This window comes from Mus pahari, chromosome 1 (genome assembly GCF_900095145.1).
Source record: "Mus pahari chromosome 1, PAHARI_EIJ_v1.1, whole genome shotgun sequence".
Lineage (NCBI taxonomy): Eukaryota > Metazoa > Chordata > Mammalia > Rodentia > Muridae > Mus > Mus pahari.
In genome coordinates, this window is record NC_034590.1 from 109,650,644 (window position 1) to 109,671,360 (window position 20,717).

General features: G+C 44.2%; 1 protein-coding gene across 1 annotated transcript in view; it reads left to right on the forward strand.

Moving 5' to 3' along the window:
• Positions 1 to 10,787, forward strand: part of LOC110327662 (scavenger receptor cysteine-rich domain-containing protein SCART1-like) — a 56,148-nt gene extending 45,361 nt beyond the window's left edge. The window contains exons 7-16 of the mRNA XM_021206820.1: positions 5,677 to 5,991; positions 6,854 to 7,159; positions 7,281 to 7,598; positions 7,678 to 7,992; positions 8,069 to 8,383; positions 8,630 to 8,695; positions 8,774 to 9,088; positions 9,353 to 9,376; positions 9,990 to 10,127; positions 10,612 to 10,787. Coding sequence (XP_021062479.1) covers positions 5,677 to 5,991; positions 6,854 to 7,159; positions 7,281 to 7,598; positions 7,678 to 7,992; positions 8,069 to 8,383; positions 8,630 to 8,695; positions 8,774 to 9,088; positions 9,353 to 9,376; positions 9,990 to 10,127; positions 10,612 to 10,787 — 2,288 coding nt within the window. The remainder of the gene's footprint in view (positions 1 to 5,676; positions 5,992 to 6,853; positions 7,160 to 7,280; positions 7,599 to 7,677; positions 7,993 to 8,068; positions 8,384 to 8,629; positions 8,696 to 8,773; positions 9,089 to 9,352; positions 9,377 to 9,989; positions 10,128 to 10,611) is intronic.
• The last annotated feature ends 9,930 nt before the right edge of the window (positions 10,788 to 20,717 follow it).

The following is a 20,717-nucleotide window of genomic DNA, read 5'->3' on the forward strand; positions in this document are numbered from 1 at the left end:
TTAGCCTCTGTCAGCAGTCCTGGGAGTCTAGTTTTCTCCTGAGTCTAAGTGGTCAGATTACTCTCTGCAGGGAAGCTCTCTTCTAGCAGGGAATGTGCACAGAGGCCATACGTTCAGATCTGCCTCCTTGCTGAAGATGTAGGCCCAAAACAGGGCCTGCGCCAGAAGATGTGTTGCCTCTGCATATTATTCACTCACCTGCACAGTCTAGCCACTGAGGGACCCTGAACACAATATGACTCTCTCACCTTCTCTGACAGACAGAGTCCTCACAGGTGGCCACCTTTCCTCTGGTGAGGAAGGTGCCCAAATTTCTGGAGCCCAAAATAGAGTCTGTCCCAGTAGTTAGGTTGCTTCTGTCTGTCCTGAAGCTGTGTAGCTTCTGTGGTCCACACTCTTTCCAGTTCAGACTGGAGCCCAGAAGCTGAGTCACTTCTCAAGGCCGCCCTCTAACCGGCAGTGGACCTGAGCAAAGATGGTTCTCCTTCAGGCTCAGGCCAGGAGACTGCTCCCGGGCAGACACCCCTCCTCGAGCAGGAAAGGTGCTGTGTGACAGTTCAGGCCTGGAGACTGCTCCCGGGCAGACTCCCATCCTCGGGCGATAAAGGTACTTGATGACTGGAACCAGAAATGGGATCCTTCCCAGAAGCTGTGATGCTTCTCCAATCCGCCCTCTCCCTGGCAGTGCACCAAAGCAAAGATGGCTCTCCTTCCCGGAAAGATTTTTAATTCCTGCTTTTGTTTCCCTAGGATTATGTGTCTGTTTATTGATCTTGACTTAAGTTTGATAAATCATATATTTCAAGAAATTAATACATTGTTTTTAGGTTTCAATTTATTTGAGCACAGAGTATCCCCTTATCACTCTGGATTATTCAGTATCTACTGTAATGTTTTCCATTTCATCTCTGATTTTATTAATTTGATCTTCTTTGTTTCTTATAGTTAATTTGGCTAGTGATTTGGCAATATTATTTTCTCAAAGTACCAACTTTTTATTTCATTGATTCTTTGTAATTTTTTTGTTTCTATTTTGTTCATTTTAGCCTTGAGTTTGGTTATTTCTTCTCATCCACTCTTTTTTTTTTAACAATTTTTTTTATAGTCCAGTCAATGCCCCTCCTTGTCCACCCTCCCACACTTCCTCATCCCATTCCTTCTCTCCCTGTCTCCAAGAGGATGTCACCCCCACCCCCACCCCAAGCCTCCCTACTTTCTGGGGCCTCTAGTCTCTTGAGGGTTAGGTGCATTTTCTCCCACTTAGGCCAGACAAGGCAGTCCTGTATATGTGTTGGGGACCTGTACAGTATACAGAAAGCTGCTGTATACTGCCTGATTGGAGGCTCAATGTCTGAGAGATCTCAGGGGTCCAGCTTAGTTGAGCACCATTTATTGAAGGTGCTTTCTTTTTTTTTCCTGTTGTGTATTTTTGGCTTCATTGTCAAAGACCAAGTGTCCATAAGTGTGTGGTTTTATTTCCTGGTCTTCAAGTCTATTCCATTGATTAACCTGTCTATCTCTGTACCAATACCATATGGTTTTTACCATTATTGCTCTGTAGTACAGCTTGAGATCAGGAATGGTGATTCCCCCAGAAGTTCTTTTATTGTTAAGAATTGTTTTCACTATCCTGGTTTTTTTTGTTTTTCCATATGAAATCTAGACTTGCTTTTTCATATCTGTGAAAAATTGTGTTGGAATTCTGATGAGGATTGTGTTGAATCTATAGATTGCTTTTGGTGGGATGGCCATTTTTACTATGTTAATCCTACCAATCCAAGAGCATGGGAGATCTCTCCATTTTCTGAGGTCTTCTTTGATTTCTTTCTTGAGATACTTGAAGTTATTGTCATACAGATCTTTCACTTGTTTGGTTGGAGTTACCCTAAGATATTTTATATTATTCGTGGCTATTGTGAAGCGAGTTGTTTCCTTAATTTCTTTCTCAGCCCTTTTATCATTTGTATAAAGGAAGGCTACTGATTTATTTGAGTTAATTTTATATCCGGCCACTTTGCTGAAGTTATCAGCTGGAGAAGTTCTCTGATAGAAGTTCTCTGATAGACAAGTAGACAAGCTGATAATCTGATGATCTGCCCCATCAGAAAGTGCAGGCTGGAAAGCCTTTTTTAAAAATCATTTTATTTGTTTACATTTCAAATGTTATCTCGTCTCCCCTCCACAAACTTTCCACCCTATTCCTCTAAGAGGGTTCTCTAGATTCTGCAACTTTTTTTTTTTGAGACAGGGTTTCTCTGTATAGCCCTGGCTGTCCTGGAACTCACTCTGTAGACCAGGCTGGTCTCGAACTCAGAAATCTGCCTGCCTCTGCCTCCTGAGTGCTGGGATTAAAGGCATGTGCCACCATGCCTGGCTCACCTTATTAACAAGGTTCTTGATATAACTTTTTATTAGCTCAGACTTCTGTTAACACAATTGAAGTTCATAATCTACTTTTTGCACATGAAACAAACAATTTAGAAGAAAATAAAAAGCACTGAATACTCCACCTCTTAGAAACAAATGTTTGAAACCATATGGTATAGATTTATTGAGAACTTTCTTTTTCTTTTCTTCTTTTTTCTTTTTTTCTTTTTTTTTTGAGACAGAGTTTCTCTGTGTAGCCCTGGCTGTCCTGGAACTCACTCTGTAGCCCAGGCTGGTCTCGAACTCAGAAATCTGCTGCACAAAAACACAGACACAAGCTCACAGGACAACGTTTGTCAGTGTGTATTGTGTTTTCCCCCTGACATTTAATTGCTCATAATGGCTTATCAGTTAGTAGACATATTTGCTATGTGTGAAATGGTGGCTTTATACCCACTTACTCAGTTGCTCCTTGGTTTTCATACCAATCTCGTAGTATGGACTTTCTTGTGTGGCTGCCTTGTAGGTAGGTATGTTTCCACAGGGAGTCATGGATCTCTGATGGTTGTTCCCAGGACAAATATGTTTTCAAATTTGGGGACAAAATGGCTAAGATATTTCAATATCATGATATGCTGACCTTGGAAGAACTTGGGTATTCAGACAGAATTTCTGTTTGAGGCAGAGAAAGATTCTTGCTGTTCTGTTTGGTTATGGACTTAGCTGAAGCCACTGTGACCTTATTAAGTGGAGGATCCTAGACCTCTTCACAGCTAGAGCTGCACTGGGCACTGGCTGCTGGAAGCCCCAGGCTGCTGGTGCTGTCTGGGCCTTGGCACAATGGGTGAATTGCTGCTTTGGTTAACAGATGACAGTTCTGATATGGGGGAGGCACTTGGGGTTGCTTATGATCTCTGGACCCAGAATGAGAACAAGATTTTTAGCCATTGAACATTCTTAATGAAACCTTTAGAGTCTTTTACCTAGTCCTGTGCCTTGACCCTGAAGGACAAGATGGAAATGATTCCCTGAGTCATTTGTATGTTACAAACCAGTATGAGAGCCATCTTCAAGTAAAGTATAGTGGACAGCATGGAGAACAATGGAGCCTTCAGCAAGCTTTAGTGGCTTGAAGACAATTATGCCTTCCAGAATATTATGAGGCCTGATAAGGGGGTGGTATCTTGCCTATGTGATGCTCAGTGCCATAGTCAAGAGGCCACTTTCTGGGAGTACTTCATGGAGGCCTAACAATAGCTGTGAGTGCCAGTGTGGTAGTGGTGGCAGCAGTGGTAGTGGTGGTGGTTATAGTGATCTGTCCAGATGAATCAAATGGCGACCATGAGTTCCTTATTTCCTAGAACTCATTCTCTGCCTTGGCACCAGGGTCACTGAGACAAATGCCCATGTGTTTGGGGAAAGGTCTGGCCAGGAGTTAGCATCTCATTTCCCTGGAAGCCCTTGGTGAGAGATCAGTGTATAAGTAACTTTACTCTCCTGATGTAATTGTCTCTGAGGCTTAATGCCTCAGGCTGCTAACTTAAGCCTAATTGTGGAAGCTTCCAGCCTCTATAAAATCTTATTTAGGCCTAGAATGTTTTCAGTCTCTGAGACTTACTGCTGAATAAGCTTATCCTTTCTGTTCTTCCTGAGCTATGTCTGTCTGGTCAGCTCAGTCGTTCTGGCTCAAACTCCTCTCCAAGTTGACTGATTCAATCTGGCTTCTCTCTCTACCTCTCCTGAATTGCTCTGTTTGGCTTCGTATAAACTTTGACAATATGTTCTATTATTCTGAATCCTCATTTTTTTCTATATTCACCAGTGTCTAGCTTGTACTTTCTCTGCAACCTGTCTCTGTAAAACTCTCCTGGTAAAACTGTCTCCTTATCTCTCTTTACCTTGCTTTCCTAATTAGCTTCACTTTCCTCTCGCTCCTCATGAGAGTTGGGAATATCTTATCCTGTCAAATCTTTCTCTGATTTATCACTTTGTCTGCCACTCAATTAGACAGCACTTTCAAACATGGGTGCTTCCTTCTACCATCTAACGTTACCTTTATTGTTTGGGTATCAAGGTGTGTGCCAAGGGTGAGGCACACCACAAGTAGAAAGTTTTTTCTTCCAGTAAATAACATAATCTCAGGGTTTACATTGTGACCAAATATTCTGCAATAGATTAGGTGGGAGCTTTCCTTCTGTGCTCAAAAGGAGCTCCATCTTACTCTTGTCCTCACTGGACCCACACTGGCTAGCTTTTCACAGGGCTTTTGTAGTCTGCCACCCCACCAACCACACATCTTACTGTCATTATCAGATAACTTCAGGGAACACTTGGGGTTTCCATATTGTCGAGCTTCACAGTGCTCATCAGTGGTCAGGGAGAATGAGCCAAATGGGTTGTTTAGCCATTATCCTATTCCAGGCTGTCCTGGCCATTACCCTCCTTGCTCAGATCACACCATATTCACTACAAGAAGGATGACTGCATTGTCTCTGGTGCTCAGGAATACAGAAAGAATCATGATGCTAGCAGGAGCTCTGTGCATATTTCATCCAGCTGGAGACATTAACAGCTGACCCTGGGCATGTGCCTGAGTCAGAGCTATCAGGATTTCACCAGATGGTAATTGTCTGGGTGGTTGGAGGGGTCAGTCCTTGTGTTGGATCTGCAGATACAGGAGTTACACATGGCTCAGTTCTGAATTGTGACTTGCATAAGGAGGGGGGCAAATGTTCTGTGCAAACAGCTGGAATGTTCAATGGCTCTGGAACATTCCAGGGTCCACTGTGGCACAGGCACTGGAAGGCAGGAACAGAAATTCATGAGATGCTTGGGAACAAATCTGACACGATACAGTGCAAATTCAATGTGAACTTCCAGAAACAGTGTTGCTTTCTAACCAATACCCTGGTGGTATGCAGAGGCACCAATGCCCTGTCCTGAGCATTTTAGTCTAGATGTTAGTTAGATATTTTGAGATGAAGAAAGATCTAATCAGCCCCCAGACATAGAGCCAATGGAATAGTCTCCCTTACAGTGTAGTTGGACACCATTGCTACAGGGAAGTGGCCCAGGGTGGCTCTGAGGTGTCTTTGAATAGTGTCATTGTAGTGGGTGCTCTGCCCATAGCTCATGTACTCTGGGGTTGAGGAACTGTTGGGGTATTGCTCATTTGCCTTGTCTGTGATGACATGGGGGCTCATGTTTTTCTAGACCATTCCTCACTAGAGGACTGGGTGACAGCCATCATCAGATCATTTCTCTCCAGTGCCCTGACCTCAGTTGCTTCACCCAAGTGTCTGTCCTCAGGTCACGTGGAAGCCCGGCTGCTAGGTGGTGTACACCCCTGTGAAGGACGCCTGGAGGTTCTTCGAGGATTTACCTGGGGCACTGTCTGCCATGATGACCTGGACCTGCCCATGGCCCACGTGGTTTGTAGGGAGCTGGGGTGTGGCACTGCTGTATCCATACTCGGGAGTTCCCACTTTGGCTACGGATCAGGGCCTGTGTGGACAGAGGCCTTTCGCTGTGTGGGCAATGAATCACTGCTGTTCCATTGTCTGAGGGAGCCTGGACACCAGTGTGACCATGATCAGGATGCTGCCCTAATCTGCTCAGGGGAAAGTGAGTCAGCTCACGGCCTAGAAGGGTGTGTTGTCGTGGCATAGGCGGAACTGATGGTCTGAGTGATGGGCTGTCATGATCGTGGATGGACAGCCCTGGGTGGGTGCTTGAGAAGTTCTGTGACCTCTTTTTGATGTTTCTCTCCGCTTGTGTGTTTGCTTTTCTTTTTCAGACTTGGGAGGACTGCTCAGATGTACCAAAGATTTCTATATACTTGGGCCCCACACTTTCCTTTTGGCTCATTTCCTCATTCCTGCCAGTTTGTTGAGAGTCAGTTTTCAGGGACATTGTCCACTGTCTTGCCATTTCTTAGTTTTTCTCATGGTCTCCATTAGCTCTGAACAGACTGATGATATTAAGCTTAGGATTGTAGAGGCCCTATTTGTGTGATATATGGCTTTTGGAATTTCTTTCCATAGATAAACGGTTATTGAGGTAACATAGAGATTTCCTTTAGTGACCAGAAAAGAAACCCCAAGACAATTCTTTTGTACATTCCACTGATGGGATCCAGGGCACTTAATTGCCTGCTGTTCATGCTTGCTTGTGTGTGTATCTCACTAGAGATACCCTGTATACAGTTAAAAAATATTTGGTATTTCCAGTTTCCTCACCATGATCCCCGAGTTAGGGAGAGTAGTGGTGTGGGAGTGTGAGGATACAAGGGTTTGGGGAGAAGGGATGAAGTTATTTAGGTCAGGACACTGGAGTTGCCTTGCTTAGCTTTCAATACTTAAACTGTGCAAAGACACTGTCCTGTGTGTGCTCCGATTGCATATGTCTTGTCTATAAGGAACTCATGGTGTGTGGGTCTCTGCAACTCTGGGTTGTGGAGGGGGCTCTGATTCCAGCTCTCCCTTAGAGTTCCGACTGGTCAATGGCAGCAGCCGCTGTGAGGGCCGCGTGGAGCTTTTGGTACAGGATGCCTGGCAACCCCTCTGTGCTGCCAACTGGGACTTAGCAGATGCCACCGTGCTCTGCCACCAGCTCAACTGTGGCTATGCAGTGGCCACGCCGCAAGGAGGCCACTTTGGAAATGTGGAAGCTCCCATCAGGACAGATGTGTTTCACTGTGTGGGAACAGAGCCCCACTTACTGAGCTGCCCAACAAGCACCTTAGGGACCCAGGCATGCGCACTGGGGAATTCAGCCTCGGTTCTCTGCTCAGGTGAGTGTAGGCAGCCTTGAGACTGCAAAGAAGGTAAACAGGACTGAGTATGAGAGATTCGGGAGGGTAAGGAGATGTTCGGTGCGATGGTCCTCTGCCCATCTGAGTTTCTTCCTGTCAGGTCTCCAGGATGCCCTGTGGCTGAGGGATGGACAGAGTCACTGTGATGGCCGAGTGGAGGTCTTCCTGGATGGCGCGTGGGGGCGTGTGCTGGACAGTGCCTGGGACCTGCGTGATGCTGCTGTGGTGTGCAGGCAGCTCGGGTGTGGAGAGGCACAGCTAGCCTATGATGCTCTAGCTCCGGGCCATAAGACAATTCCTGTGGGGCTGAGTCTGGTGCACTGCTTGGGCTCTGAGACCCACCTGACCCAGTGCAATGTGTCTGCTTCTCTGCTGGTTCATGCAGGGACTTTGCGGGATGCAGGCGTGGTATGCTCGGGTGAGTTTGAGGTGTTCACTTGCCCCCTCCCCCGCTATGTTCATGTAGTCCAGTGTGTTCTGACTGGGTCTTTCCACAGGGAGCTTGCATGTACGGTTGGCAGCGGGTAAAAGCCGCTGTGCTGGGCGTGTTGAAGTATTCTATCAGGGCGCATGGGGCACCGTATGCGATGATGCTTGGGACATGCAGGACGCCCATGTGGTCTGCAGGCAGCTGGGCTGTGGCCATGCCCTCAGTGCCCCCAGGGCTGCCCACTTTGGAGCAGGAACTGGGCACATCTGGATGGATGAACTGGGCTGCCTGGGTGAGGAGGCTGCTCTATGGGAGTGCCAGTCAGGAGGCTGGGGCCAACACGACTGTGGGCACAAGGAGGATGCAGGCGTCATCTGTTCAGGTAGGTATCACAGATCTCGTTTGATGTGACCAGCCCTCCCTAACTGTGCCTATCTGACTGGCTCCTCTGTCTGCAGAATTCATTGACGTGAGGTTGCAAGAACATAGTCAGCCATGCACAGGACGCCTGGAAGTTTTCTACAATGGGATCTGGGGTGGTGTCTGCAAGTCTCTGAATGCTGCCTCCCTGAGGGTTCTGTGTGAACACCTGGGCTGTGGGTCCCAAGGGCAACTACTGGCCAGGCCACGGGGCTCATCTACAATCGAGACTGTCTGGTTGAAGTCCATTCAGTGCAGGGACAAGCATGACAGGTCCTTGTGGCAGTGCCCCTCAGATCCCTGGAACAGACATTCTTGCCTCAGAGGCGAGGAAGCTTGGTTGGCATGTGCAGGTGAGCTATGCTATGCATTCCACTGGTGCTCTGGGCTAGGTGTGGCTCATATGGAACTACCTCAGGCTCCAGCTGCTTCCTGTTTCCCTTAAAGACACAGGGAAACTGTGGAATTTTCAGGCTTTGTGGATATCCTTTGAAACCTAGATTCTCTTCCTTTAGTTATGGGGAGACAGGAAGAACATGGGAAAGAATTTCTTAGATTTTAGGTTCCTGAGCTTATGACATTCTTAATTTTCCACACAGGAAAGACAGAAGTTTCTCAGGATATGGAGCAGATTACCAACTGCTCATCAACTCTTAGCTGCCCAGGTAACTCTTCCTCCATAAGCTTTCCAAGAACCCACTGGCCTAAAAGTATCATGCACTCATTGTTGACCCCCTTTCCAGAGGAAGGTGCACTTCGTGTACTTGGGAGTGAGGACGGCTGCTCTGGACGAGTGGAGCTCTGGCATGGAGGTTCATGGGGCACAGTGTGTGACGACGCCTGGGACCTGGCTGATGCAGAAGTTGTGTGCCGGCAGCTGGGCTGTGGCCCGGCCATAGCTGCCTTGCAGAGTGCTGCCTTTGGCCCTGGTTCAGGGCCTATATGGCTGGATGAAGTGGGATGCCGAGGCAGTGAGCTGTCTTTGGGAGCTTGCCAGGCAGAACCATGGGGATATGGAGACTGCTCCCACAAGGAGGATGCTGGTGTGCGCTGCCTAGGTGAGTGAGGCAGCCAGCAGTGGTGAGAAGAGGGATGCCAGATTGATTTTGTGTGTGTGTGTGTGGCCATTTTCACCTTTGTTCTGCTCAGACAAATTCTTGAGCACAGGACTCCAGTGTTCAGGTCCACTGGTGTTCCAGGGACGGCTGCCACCCTCAGTTCTGCATAGCTCCTGCTGACCTATTGGCTGCCACCCACAAAGGATTGGCCCATCTGTGTTGTTGAAGGTGATGATACTTCCCCAACCTGCATTTCTTTTGCAGGTATCCCTGGAACCATGGCATCCGGTAAGTGGCTCTTTGTTAATACTTCCTCATTACCTGGATGGCCTGCAGCTGTATTCGTTTCTTTCTTAAGAACCTCTGAGAGCACACACCATGGGCACACCCTCTGTGTCAGGTATAAGCATGTGGAGTTGGACTTCTAGTCTGTGCTGAAAACTGCTTATCTCTACTATCCCTGTTGGATGGGAAAACATGGGGGACCAAACTCCCAGGTCATGAGTAGCCGCTTATTAGGGATTGTGCAATTTTGCCTGAGTATGCTGTATCCTTTTGGATAGCATGCCTAGAGCAGAGCAGTGCAGTGCAGTGCAGTGCAGTGCAGGGCAGGGCAGGGCAGGGCAGGGCAGGGCAGGGCAGGGCAGGGCAGGGCAGGGCAGAGCAGAGAGAATACTGTGGGCACCCACATGGCCTTTCTGGGCCTGAGCACTTGAGCTCTTTCTCCCGGAGCATCTTGCCCAGTAACGCACAGATCATCTCGGAGCAGCTACTTGTCAATATAACACCGACGCCAAGCTGTCCCCAGTGGCTCACAGGGAGTCTGATATCTTCCAGGCTCAGCGTCAGCCTGTCTCAGGTACACAGTAAATGATTCTCTACCTCTTTCTGTGCTTCACAGGCAATTCTTCAGCGCCTCCACCTGTTCCTGAGTTCTGGACCACATCTGAGATTGCCTGTCTGGTCCTTGGCTGCCTCTTGGGCATAGTCTTTCTGGTCCTGGCTGTTCAGTGGTGTCATAGCAGAGCCATCGGCCTGGGTAAGAAATATGCTGGTTGTGGTTCACAAAGCTGGTAGAATAGGAGCCTGGGGGAAGCTCTGAGAGATGCCAACCACTTCAGGCTCTCTCTGCTCTAATTACTGTCTTGAATGCTGGCAGACCCCCATGAGAGTCAATGTTGAGTTAGTATCTGAAGATCCATGAGTTATTATGACCTGGTGGAGCCCAGGCTTGTTTACTGTGCTGAGGGCATTCGGTATATACAGGATTCTCCATTGTCACCCAGCATCACCTGTGCTATGCTGAAGTGAGGTCTTTCAGAGATGAGATATGACCCTAAGACCCATAAGCCCTACACCAGACATTTGTACTGAGCAGTGGAGTCCCAGCAAGGGCATCTGTGCTCAGGGGCTTTTTCCTGTATGGGGGTCCTCAGCATGCATGAGAGTCCAGGACACAGAGAGGGTGGATGGCTGAGTCTATAGTTGTGCTTATTCTGAAAGTTCTGGTGTGATCTCTGCAGGTTCTGGAGCAATGGGGGATCTGCCCTCAGAGGTTGTCTATGAATACATTGAAACAGTCCCTATGGATGAAAAAGAGGAGCCAGCAGCATCCCAGAGTCCGGTGCAGGATGAGGATTATGATGATGCAGAAGAGCCCAAGGACAGCCCTGGGGAAGATATGGAGGCTAGGCACTAATGAGCCTGACTGGTATGTACCTCTGTTCCCTGAGGTCTGGGGCACCTTTCCTGCTGTTCTGCTAACATAAAGCAGTTCTGTTATGCTAGCATTTAAAGGATTGGAATCTAGTTCTCTGAGTCCTGCATCCCCACTTCGGCTTTTCTGCTTTGCTTTAGATTGCTATTTTTTCTTAAAAAAAGATTTATTTATTAAATTTTACATATGTGAGTAGACTGTCACTGTTTTCAGACACACCAGTGGAGAGCATCAGAGCCCCATTACAGATGGTTGTGAGCCACCATGTGGTTGGACCTCTAGAAGAGCAGTCAGTGCTCTTAACCACTGAGCCATCTCTCTAGCCCAATTGCTGTCCTTTTAAGGATGGTCTTCAGAGCCTTCTGCTGAGTAGACATGTAATCAGTTTGGACTTTGCTCTTCCTTTGGGTCCTTTCTGACTTGTGCACAGTGTCCTTCTAGCACCTGACATCTGCCAGAGAGAGAGAGAGAGAGAGAGAGAGAGAGAGAGAGAGAGAGAGATCCTAATGGGCCAAGGAGTGTAGATTTAGTGTATGAATCAATTTTACTGCCACACAATCCATTTTCTAGCTCACCCTACTGTGTCTGTATTCTGCAGCAGAGAATCAGGTTCTGAAAGTACCAGGTACTTGGAATTAATTCCCAAGGCCACAAATGGATCTCTCTCTCTCTCTCTCTCTCTCTCTCTCTCTCTCTCTCTCCCTCTCTCTCTCTCTCTAAATATAGATGGGACTATTTGCTGCCTGAGTGTTGATGTTGATGCTGAAGTTGAAACAGAAGACTGTGATGACCCCTATCCCAGCACCAGATGACCTTGAGGTCATAAATCTGTTTAAAGTATGGTATAATCCTGACAGACTATAGTCTTCCCTGTCCCCATTTACCAAATTTATGTCATTAAACTTCTGTAAACTTAAAATTAATTGTCAGTCCTCCCTATAACTGTTATCACATTTAACCATAAAATGTGACCTCTTCTGAGCCTCAGTCACTACCTGACCTTGAATTTCACTCATGTGCAAGCTTTCAGTGTTTCCTACCTCTCTTTTATTACAGCTCTTGTGAGTGACAATTGTCCTTCTGTTGAAGCACAGATGGCAATCTTCTGTTGCGGCAGGCCTTGCTTGCTCCTAGCATATGCTTAATGGCATACTTATGCTGTGATATCAGCCTTTATGACCTTATTTTTATAGACAATGTCTTAGTCAGTGTCCTGTTGCTATGAAGAGATCCCATGGCCATAACAGCTCTTATAAAAGACAGAAAGAAGATCCAAATTAATGATTGAAGGTGAAAAGAAGAACAAAATGATAGATACCAAGGAAATCTAGTAGTCCATCAAAGTGGATGAACTTTTTGATCTTTACAACCTACCAAAGTTAAATTAAGTTCAATAAGCAATCTAAACAGATCCAGATCCCTAGTGAAATAAAAGTGTTAATTTAGACACACAATTTAAAAAGGTCAGGGCCAGATGGATTCAGGGCAGAATGATACCAAACCTTCATAGAAAAATGAATGGCAATACAGCTCAAATTATTCTTCCAAGTAGAAACTGAAAGAATATTTCCTAATTTTTTACATAGCCATATTTACTATTTATCAAAACCACAGAAAGACCTGACAAAATAGAATATTATAGGCTAATTTCCTTTATAACTGTAGATGGAAAAATTCTCTTTTAAATACTTGCAAACTAAATCTAAGACTACAATCAAAAAGATTATTATGATAAAGTTGGCTTCATCTGAAAAAAAAAGTTGTGGTCAACTTTCCTAGTGTTGGAACTTGTACTGGCTGGTTCTGTGTGTCAACTTGACACAAGTTGGAGTTATCACAGAGAAAGGAGCTTCAGTTGGGGAAATGCCTCCGTGAGATCCAGCTGTAAGGCATTTTCTCAGTTGGTGATCAAGGGGGGAGGACCCCCTTGTGGGTGGTGCCATCTCTGGACTGGTAATCTTGGGTTCTATAAGAGAGCAAGCAGGCTGAGCAAGCCAGGGGAGGCAAGCCAGTAAGTAACATCCCTCCATGCCCTCTACATCAACTCCTGCTTCCTGCCCTGCTTGAGTTCCAGTCCTGACTTCTTTTGGTGATGAACAGCAATTTGGAAATGTAAGCTTAATAAACCCTTTCCTCCCCAATTTGCTTCTTGGTCATGATGTTTGTGCAGGAATAGAGAACCCTGACTAAGACAGAACTGTTTTTTTAAATTATTAATTATTTTATTTATTTACATTTCAAATGTTGTTTCCCTTCTCAGTTCACCCTCCACAAACCCCCAAACCCATCTCTCCTCCTCTTTGCCTCTAAGAGGGTGCTGCACCACCCACCCACTCACCCATTCCCACTTCACCCCTCTAGCATCTGCCTTCTCTGGGCATCAAGCCTCCACAGGACCAAGTATTCCCCTCCCACTGATGCCAGATAAGGCAGTCCTCTGCCACATATGTAGTAGGGGCTACAGACAGGCCCATGTATGCTCTTTGGTTGGTGGTTTAGTCCCTGGGAGCTCTGAGAGGTCTGATTAGTTTATTTATTTATTTATTACTATTTTCTTTATTTACATTTCAAATGCTATCCCGAAAGTTCCCTATACCCCCCTGCCCCTGCTCCCCTACCCACCCACTCCCACTACTTGGCCCTGGCATTCCCCTGTGCTGGGTCATATAAAGTTGCAAGACCAAGGGGCCTCTCTTCCCAATGATGGCCGATTAGGCCATCTTTTGCTACATATGCAGCTAGAGACACGAGCTCAGGGGGTACTGGTTAGTTCATATTGTTGTTACTGTTGTTCTTCCTTTGGGGTTGCAATCCCCTTCAGCTCCTTCAGTCCTTCCCCTAACTCTTCTATTGGGGTCCCTAGGTTTAGTCCAGCGGTTGGCTGTGAGCATTTGCATCTGTCTTAGTCAGGTGATGGCAGAGCCTCTCAGAGGACAGCCATCTCAGGCTCCTGTCTGCAAGTGTATCTTGGCATCAGCAACAGTGTCAGGGTTTAGTGTTTGCAGATGGGATGGATCCTTTCTTCAGTCTCTCCTCTATTTTTGTCCCTGCATTTCCTTTAGACAGGAACAATTCTGGGTTAAAAGTTTTGGGATAGGTGGGTGGCCCCATGCCTTAACTGGGGGCTATGTCCTGGGAGCCTCTTGCAACCCTGGTCTGGGACTTTCCAGTAATTTCCCCCGTTCCCCATCCCACACTGCTGAATATTTCTAATCATTCCCCTGGCCCTCTGGAATTCTCTTCTCTCTCTCTCTCTCCCCAAATACATGATCACACCCCCTTTCCCCTTCTCCTCTGCTTTCCCACCCAGTTTCCTCCCTCTACCTCCTGTGATTATTTTTCCCCCTTCTAACTGGGATTGAAGATTCCACACTTTGGCCTTCCTTCTTGTTAAGCTTCATATAGTCTGTGACTTTTATCATGGGTATTCTGAGCCTTTTGGATAATATCCATTTATCAGTGAGTACATATTTAACTCCTTGTACAAAGCTCAAGCCCAAGTGGATCAAAGACTACTACATAAAACCAGATACACTGAATCTAATAGGAGAGAAAGAAGGAAATAGCTTCGAACACATTGGCACACAGAAAAATTTCCTGAACTGAACACCAATGGCTTGGGCTCTAAGATTAACAGTTAACAAATGGGACCTCATGAAACTGAAAAGCTTCTGTAAGGCAAAGGACACTGCCAATAGGACAAAATGTCAACCTATAGATTGGGAAAAGATCTTTACTAATCCTACATTCAAAAGAGAGCTAATGTCCAAAATATACCAAGAACTCAAGAAGTTAGACTTGAGAAAAACAAATATCCCTATTAAAAATGAGGTACAGAGCTAAACACAATTCTTAACTGAGAAATTTTGAATGGCTGAGAAGCACCTAAAGAAATGTTCAACAGCCTTAGTCATTAGGGAAATGCAAATCAAAATGATCTTGAGATTACATCTCACACCAACCAGAATGGTTAAAATCAATAACTCAGGTGATAGCAGATGTTGGTGAGGATGTGGAGAAAGAGGAATACTTCTCTATTTCTTGTGGGATTGCAAGCTGGTACAACCACTTTGGAAATCAATCTGGCAGTTCCTCAGAAAATTGGAAATAGTTCTACCTGAAGACCCAGCTATATAACTCCTGGGCATATACCCAAAAGATGCTTTACCATATCACAAGAATGTGTACTCCACTATATTCATACCAGCCTTATTTATAATAGCCAGAAGCTAGAAACAATATAAATGTCCCTCGACTAAAGAATGGGTACAGAAAATGTGGTACATTTGCACAAAGGAATACTACTCAGCTATTAAAAACTAGGACTTCATGAATTTTGTAAGCAAATGTATGGAACTTGAAAATATCATCCTGAGTGAGGTAACCCAGACCCAAAAGGATATATATGGCATGTACCCACTTTTTGGATATTAACCAAAAAGTGTTGCAACTCTTTAACAGTTTTTCAGGTTGTGGTGAACCTTGCCATAAAATTATTTCATAATATTTCCATAATAAAGATAAGCACACAGCTAACATTAACATAAAAGAAGAAAAACCACAAAGCAGTCTCACTAAAACCAGGAATAAGACAAGAATGTCTGTTCTTTCCAATATAGTACTTGATGACTTAGCTAGGGCAGTGAGATAACTGAAGGAGATCAAGGGGAATGGAAATAGAAAAGACAGAAGTCAAAGCATTTTTATTTGCCAATAATATAATTGTATAATAAAGACTCTAAAACTCTACCAGCAAACTTCTACTGCCAATAAACACTTTCAGCAAGCTAGCAGGATATAAAATTAACACACTAAAATTAGTAATCTCCTATATACAAATCACAAACATACTAAGAAAGAAGTTAGAGCAGCAACGTGTAGTGTTCTAATTAAGAATGGCCCCAGTAGACTCATATATTTGAATACTTATTTATCAGGGATGCATTATTTAAAGAGATTAGAAGGATTAGTAGGTTTGGCCGTGGTAGAAGAAACGTGTCATTGGAGATGGGCTTCGAGGTTTCAAAAGTCCCTGCCAGGCCAAGCACCATTCTCTCTGCCTATGGATTAGGCTGTAGTTGTCAGCTACTGCTTCAGCAACTGCCTGCAGCTACCATGCTCCATCATGATAAAAATGGACTAGACCTCTGAAACTATAGGCAAGTGCTCAACTAAATGTTGTCTTTTATAAGAGTTGCCTTGGTTATGGTGTCTCTTCCCAGAAATAAAATAGTAACTATGACACAGTACTTTTCATAATTACCTCAAAAGAGAAAAAGATTGAAAGAAAGAAAGAAAGAAAGAAAGAAAGAAAGAGAGAAAGAAAGAAAGGGAGAAAGAAAGAAAGGGAGAAAGAAAGAGAGAAAGAAGAGAAGAAAAGAGAAGAGAAGAAAGAAAGAAAAAAGAAAGAAAAGAGAAGGAAGGAAGGAAGAGAGAAAGAAAAGAGAAGAAAGGAAGGAAGAAAGAAAGAAAGGAAGGAAGGAAGGAAGAGAAAGAAAGAAAGGAATAAAGAAAGGAAGGAAGGAAGGAAGAAAGAAAGGAAGAAAGGAAGAAAGGAAGAAGGAAGGAAAGAAAGGAAATATATGTCTGGACAAGCAAGTGAAAGACATGTACAATAAAAACCTTTAAGAGATAGAAGAAAGAAATTGAAGATTGCCAGCCAGGCGGTGGTGGCACACGCCTTTAATCTCAGCACTTGGGAGGCAGAGGCAGGCAGATTTCTGAGTTCGAGGCCAGCCTGGTCTACAAAGTGAGTTCCAGGACAGCCAGGGTTATACAGAGAAACCCTGTCTTGAAAAACAAAGCAAAACAAAACAAAACAAAACAAAACAAGAAAAGAAAAGAAATTGAAAATTGCTCATGCTTATGGACCAGTAGGATAACTGTTGTGAAAATGGCCACCTTACCAAAATGATCTGTAGATTGAATGCAATCTCCATTAAATTCCAATGTGGTTCTTATAGAAATTGAAAGACATTTGTACATTCCTGATGCTGGGTGCAAGAGCCATATACCAGTGTCCTGCTTTCAACTTAAATCACTGAGGCATCTCTACTGTTCTGTTAGCATCAGGACTGTAGTGCTGTGTCACCACATGAGAAGTTCNGAAGCAGCCTTTCTGTGGAGGGTGGGAATGGTTGTGTACAAAGTAGAGAAGTATCCAATTATGTGACAACCTTTGTGTAATAAAATTTTGTTTAAAGTTTAAAAAAAAAAAGAAAGAACCTGAGCCTAGATAGTCCAGGAAACTAGAGAAAACCAAATACTATTGTTCTGCTTAAGGAATCTGACATCAAGTGACTCCTGGGGACATTTTGCTATACTCATAGGCCAATGGCTTGCACAGCCATCATCAAAGCAGCATCCTCTTGCAGCAGATGGGAGCTAACACAGGGACCCACCACTGGATTGGGCAGAGTGAGAGAACTTTGAACTCTTGGGGAAACAGGGAGCTATGCTGAAGAGGAAATGAACAATTTTGATTTGAGGATCACAATGGAGAAGAACACTCAGACACAGCCTAAGAGCCAATCGAAAGTCAGCTAGCTGGTGACTACACCTGGGTATTTGGGGCCCAAGTATAGTCCAGAGCCTTTCTCAGGGTCCATATTTAATCAAGGAAATCACATCCTGGCTGGAGAGCCCCTGGGTTCCTTTCCCACTACAGCAAACTAAGCTGATAGTTACAAAAGCCATATGCAATTAGCAAAATTAGGTCAGGGCAATCTTTACCAAAAGACCACATCCTTGAGTTGTTTTTCTTCCTGGAACTGTTTTTCAGTCACACATCCCCACCACCTTACTGGCACTTTTCTCAGCAAGACAAAATTCACCTAAGGTACCAAAATGGAGTCACCCTAGTCAACATACAGCCCTTGTCACAGTCTCTAAGAGCCAGAGGTGGTAGATGACTCCAAGGAGACATTGCTTCCCAGACAGAGCAGGTCTGAAGCACAGATGAACTCAGAGACCGTGATGTGACAGCACACACAGGTCCTGGTCAAGCCAGATGGAGTCCCAAGCTGTGATGGGGAAGTGGACAAGGACTCCCACTCCTAAGCAAGAAGCTACCTGCAATTACTGGGTGTATTAACCACTCACTGGGTGTATTAACCCCACTCCTGGTAGGCCCCATGCCCAGGCTTGTTAAACAACACAAATGAAACTCAGTGGTAGTTTTATAGCCTTTCTGTCTTATGTTTCTTTGCTTGGAAATTTTTTTGTCTTAATGCTCTTTTGCTTATATATTCTGTTTGCTATTTTTGTAAGTTTTTCATTAATTAATTTTCATTAATTAATTAATTAACTTTACATTCCAACAACAGCTTCCCCTCCCTCCTCTCCTCCAGTCTCTCCCTCTCTCTTCCCTTCCTCCCAGCTCGTTTTCTGCTCTCCTCAGAGAAGTGGAGGCCTTCCATGGATATCAACCCTCTTTGGCTTATCAACTTGCAGTAGGACTAGGCATATCTCCCACTGAGTCTAGACAAGGCAGCCCAGTAAGGGGAAAGGGATCTAAAGCAGGCAAGAGAATCAGAGACAGCCCCTGCTTCTGCTATTAGGGGTCCCACATGAAGACCACATTACAGATTTGTTACATCTGTGTAGAGGGCCTAGGCCCATCCCAGGCATGATCTCTGGTTGGTGTTTCAGTCTCTGTGAGCTTGTATGGGCACAGGTTAGTTGATTCTGTAGGGATTTTGAGTTTGGTTTTGTGTGTGTGTGTGGGGGGGGCATGTTTCTTGTTTTTGTTTTTGCTTTTGCTTTTGCATATTTGTTTTTTAAGGAGAGAAAGAAAAGGGGGCACAAGAGTTGGGTAAGTTGGGAAAGGAGAAAATGTGATCAAGATAAATTGCATAAAAATTTATGTTGTATAAAAATATTTTTCAATAAAAATCATATAAGAAATATTTTATTAAATATTTTCTTCATTTACATTTCAATCCCCTTTCCTAGTTTCCTCTCTGAAAATCCACTAAACCCTCCCCCCTCCCCCTGCTCTCCAATCCACCCACTCCCTCTTCCTGACCCTGGCATTCTCCTATTCTGGGGCATAGAATCTTTGCAAGACGAAGGGTCTCTCCTCCCATTGATGGCGACTAGGCCATCCTCTGCCCCATATGCAGCTAGAGACATGAGCTCAGGGGGTACTGGTTAGTTCATATTGTTGTTCCTCTATAGGGATGCAGACCCCTTCAGCTCCTTGGGTACTTTCTCTAGCTCCTCCATTGGGGGCCCTGCAATGACTACTTGTAAAACACTGGGGCAGCTGCTCTTTCTGAAGTCAAAACCTAGACAAAGCTTTAGTTTCTTTGATGAATACAGGACCATTCAGACTTATTATTTATCTAGAAGTTCAGTCATCTAATTCAAGGTTGAAGTGACACATAGCTCTCTCTTCCATGTCACTTCTGACCTTTCCCTCATCACATGCAATGCTATTTGAACAGTCTTGCTAATGATTTGCAGTTTGGCTCCTCAAAACTAAAAGTTTATACTTCTGTATTTTCTGTATTATTAAATTCTTCTCTTTTCCATCACTTACCTTTTACATGGTTTATTGTACCATGAAATTAAATGAACTTTTAATTCATTTTGAATTAAAATTAAATTTCAATTAAATTGAATTTTAATTAAAATCTCAGCCTATTTACTCAGTGTACAGCACATTGCTTAGACACTATTATGAAAAGTAACTGCTAAAAGTGATTTCACAGAATCTTTCATGTTCTAATAGGCAGCATTATGTTATCATTCAGTTCTAAATATTTTTTAAATCCCACTAAGTTAGTTCCTGATTGTTGGGCTGTTGATCCTTACTTTAAGCTTTTCAAATGTTTTAGAATTTTTTGTTGACTTTTCCCCCACAATTTGGATTGTGGAAATTCAAGCATATAACAGTGCTGACGCATTTTGTAGAAATCACCCTCATGTGCACTGCCCACACTTCACCTTCAGCATCTATGTGCTGGCTTTAGCGAGTATAGTCACTCACATATCGATAGACTCCTCTCATACCCTCCACTCTAAAGTTAATAGGCACTTTTAATTTGAATATATTTGTTACATATGTACACACATTATATACATACACACATTATATATATCATGTGTATATTGTCTTACACATAGTATTTATCCATATATACATATGTATATATGTAATATATGTGTGTATAATATGTATATAATTTATATACATATATATATGTACACATGTATGTGTATATATATATATACATATGTATATGTATGATGATGACTCTGTTTTTGTTGTCTGTATGGTTTCAAGGCTGACCACTTTGCATCAGGCAACCAATAAGAGGACACATCCTGGGTGAGGCTAGTTCTCCTCCCAGCAGTCAATAGTTGCTTGTAGTTCTTTGTCTAGGCATGGGATTCTTAAACATTTCCCTACTTATATTAACATATTCATTGATACTGTCATTGTTTGGTCTTGTTTATACAGCCATATCTAGGAGAGACTGTTCGCATAAGACTTCTTGGTATTTTGGCTCTTACAATCTTTCTGCTCCCTCTTCCTCCATGTTCCCTGAGCCACAGATTCAGGAGTTGAGATGCATGAGTATTGATTGGGGCTGGACTACCTACAATCCATTGACATCTACATTGTGTCCAGTTGTGGTTTTCTGTGTTGGTCTCCATTTGCTGTAAAAGGAGAAGTTTCTTTGATGAGGGGGTCGTAGCTACACTTATCTGTTGGTATAAGGATAAGAATTTGAATGGGGTAGAGAATTAGCAAGGTGGCAGTAGTACAGTCTTTTCTAAGATCCATAGTCTTACTAGTCCCAGGAAGCTGCTGAGGTTCCCAATTCCAGGTGAGTTAGGGAGCCTATTGCTGTGAATAAAAACCATGACCAAGGGAACTCTAATAAAGGAAAACATTTAATTAGG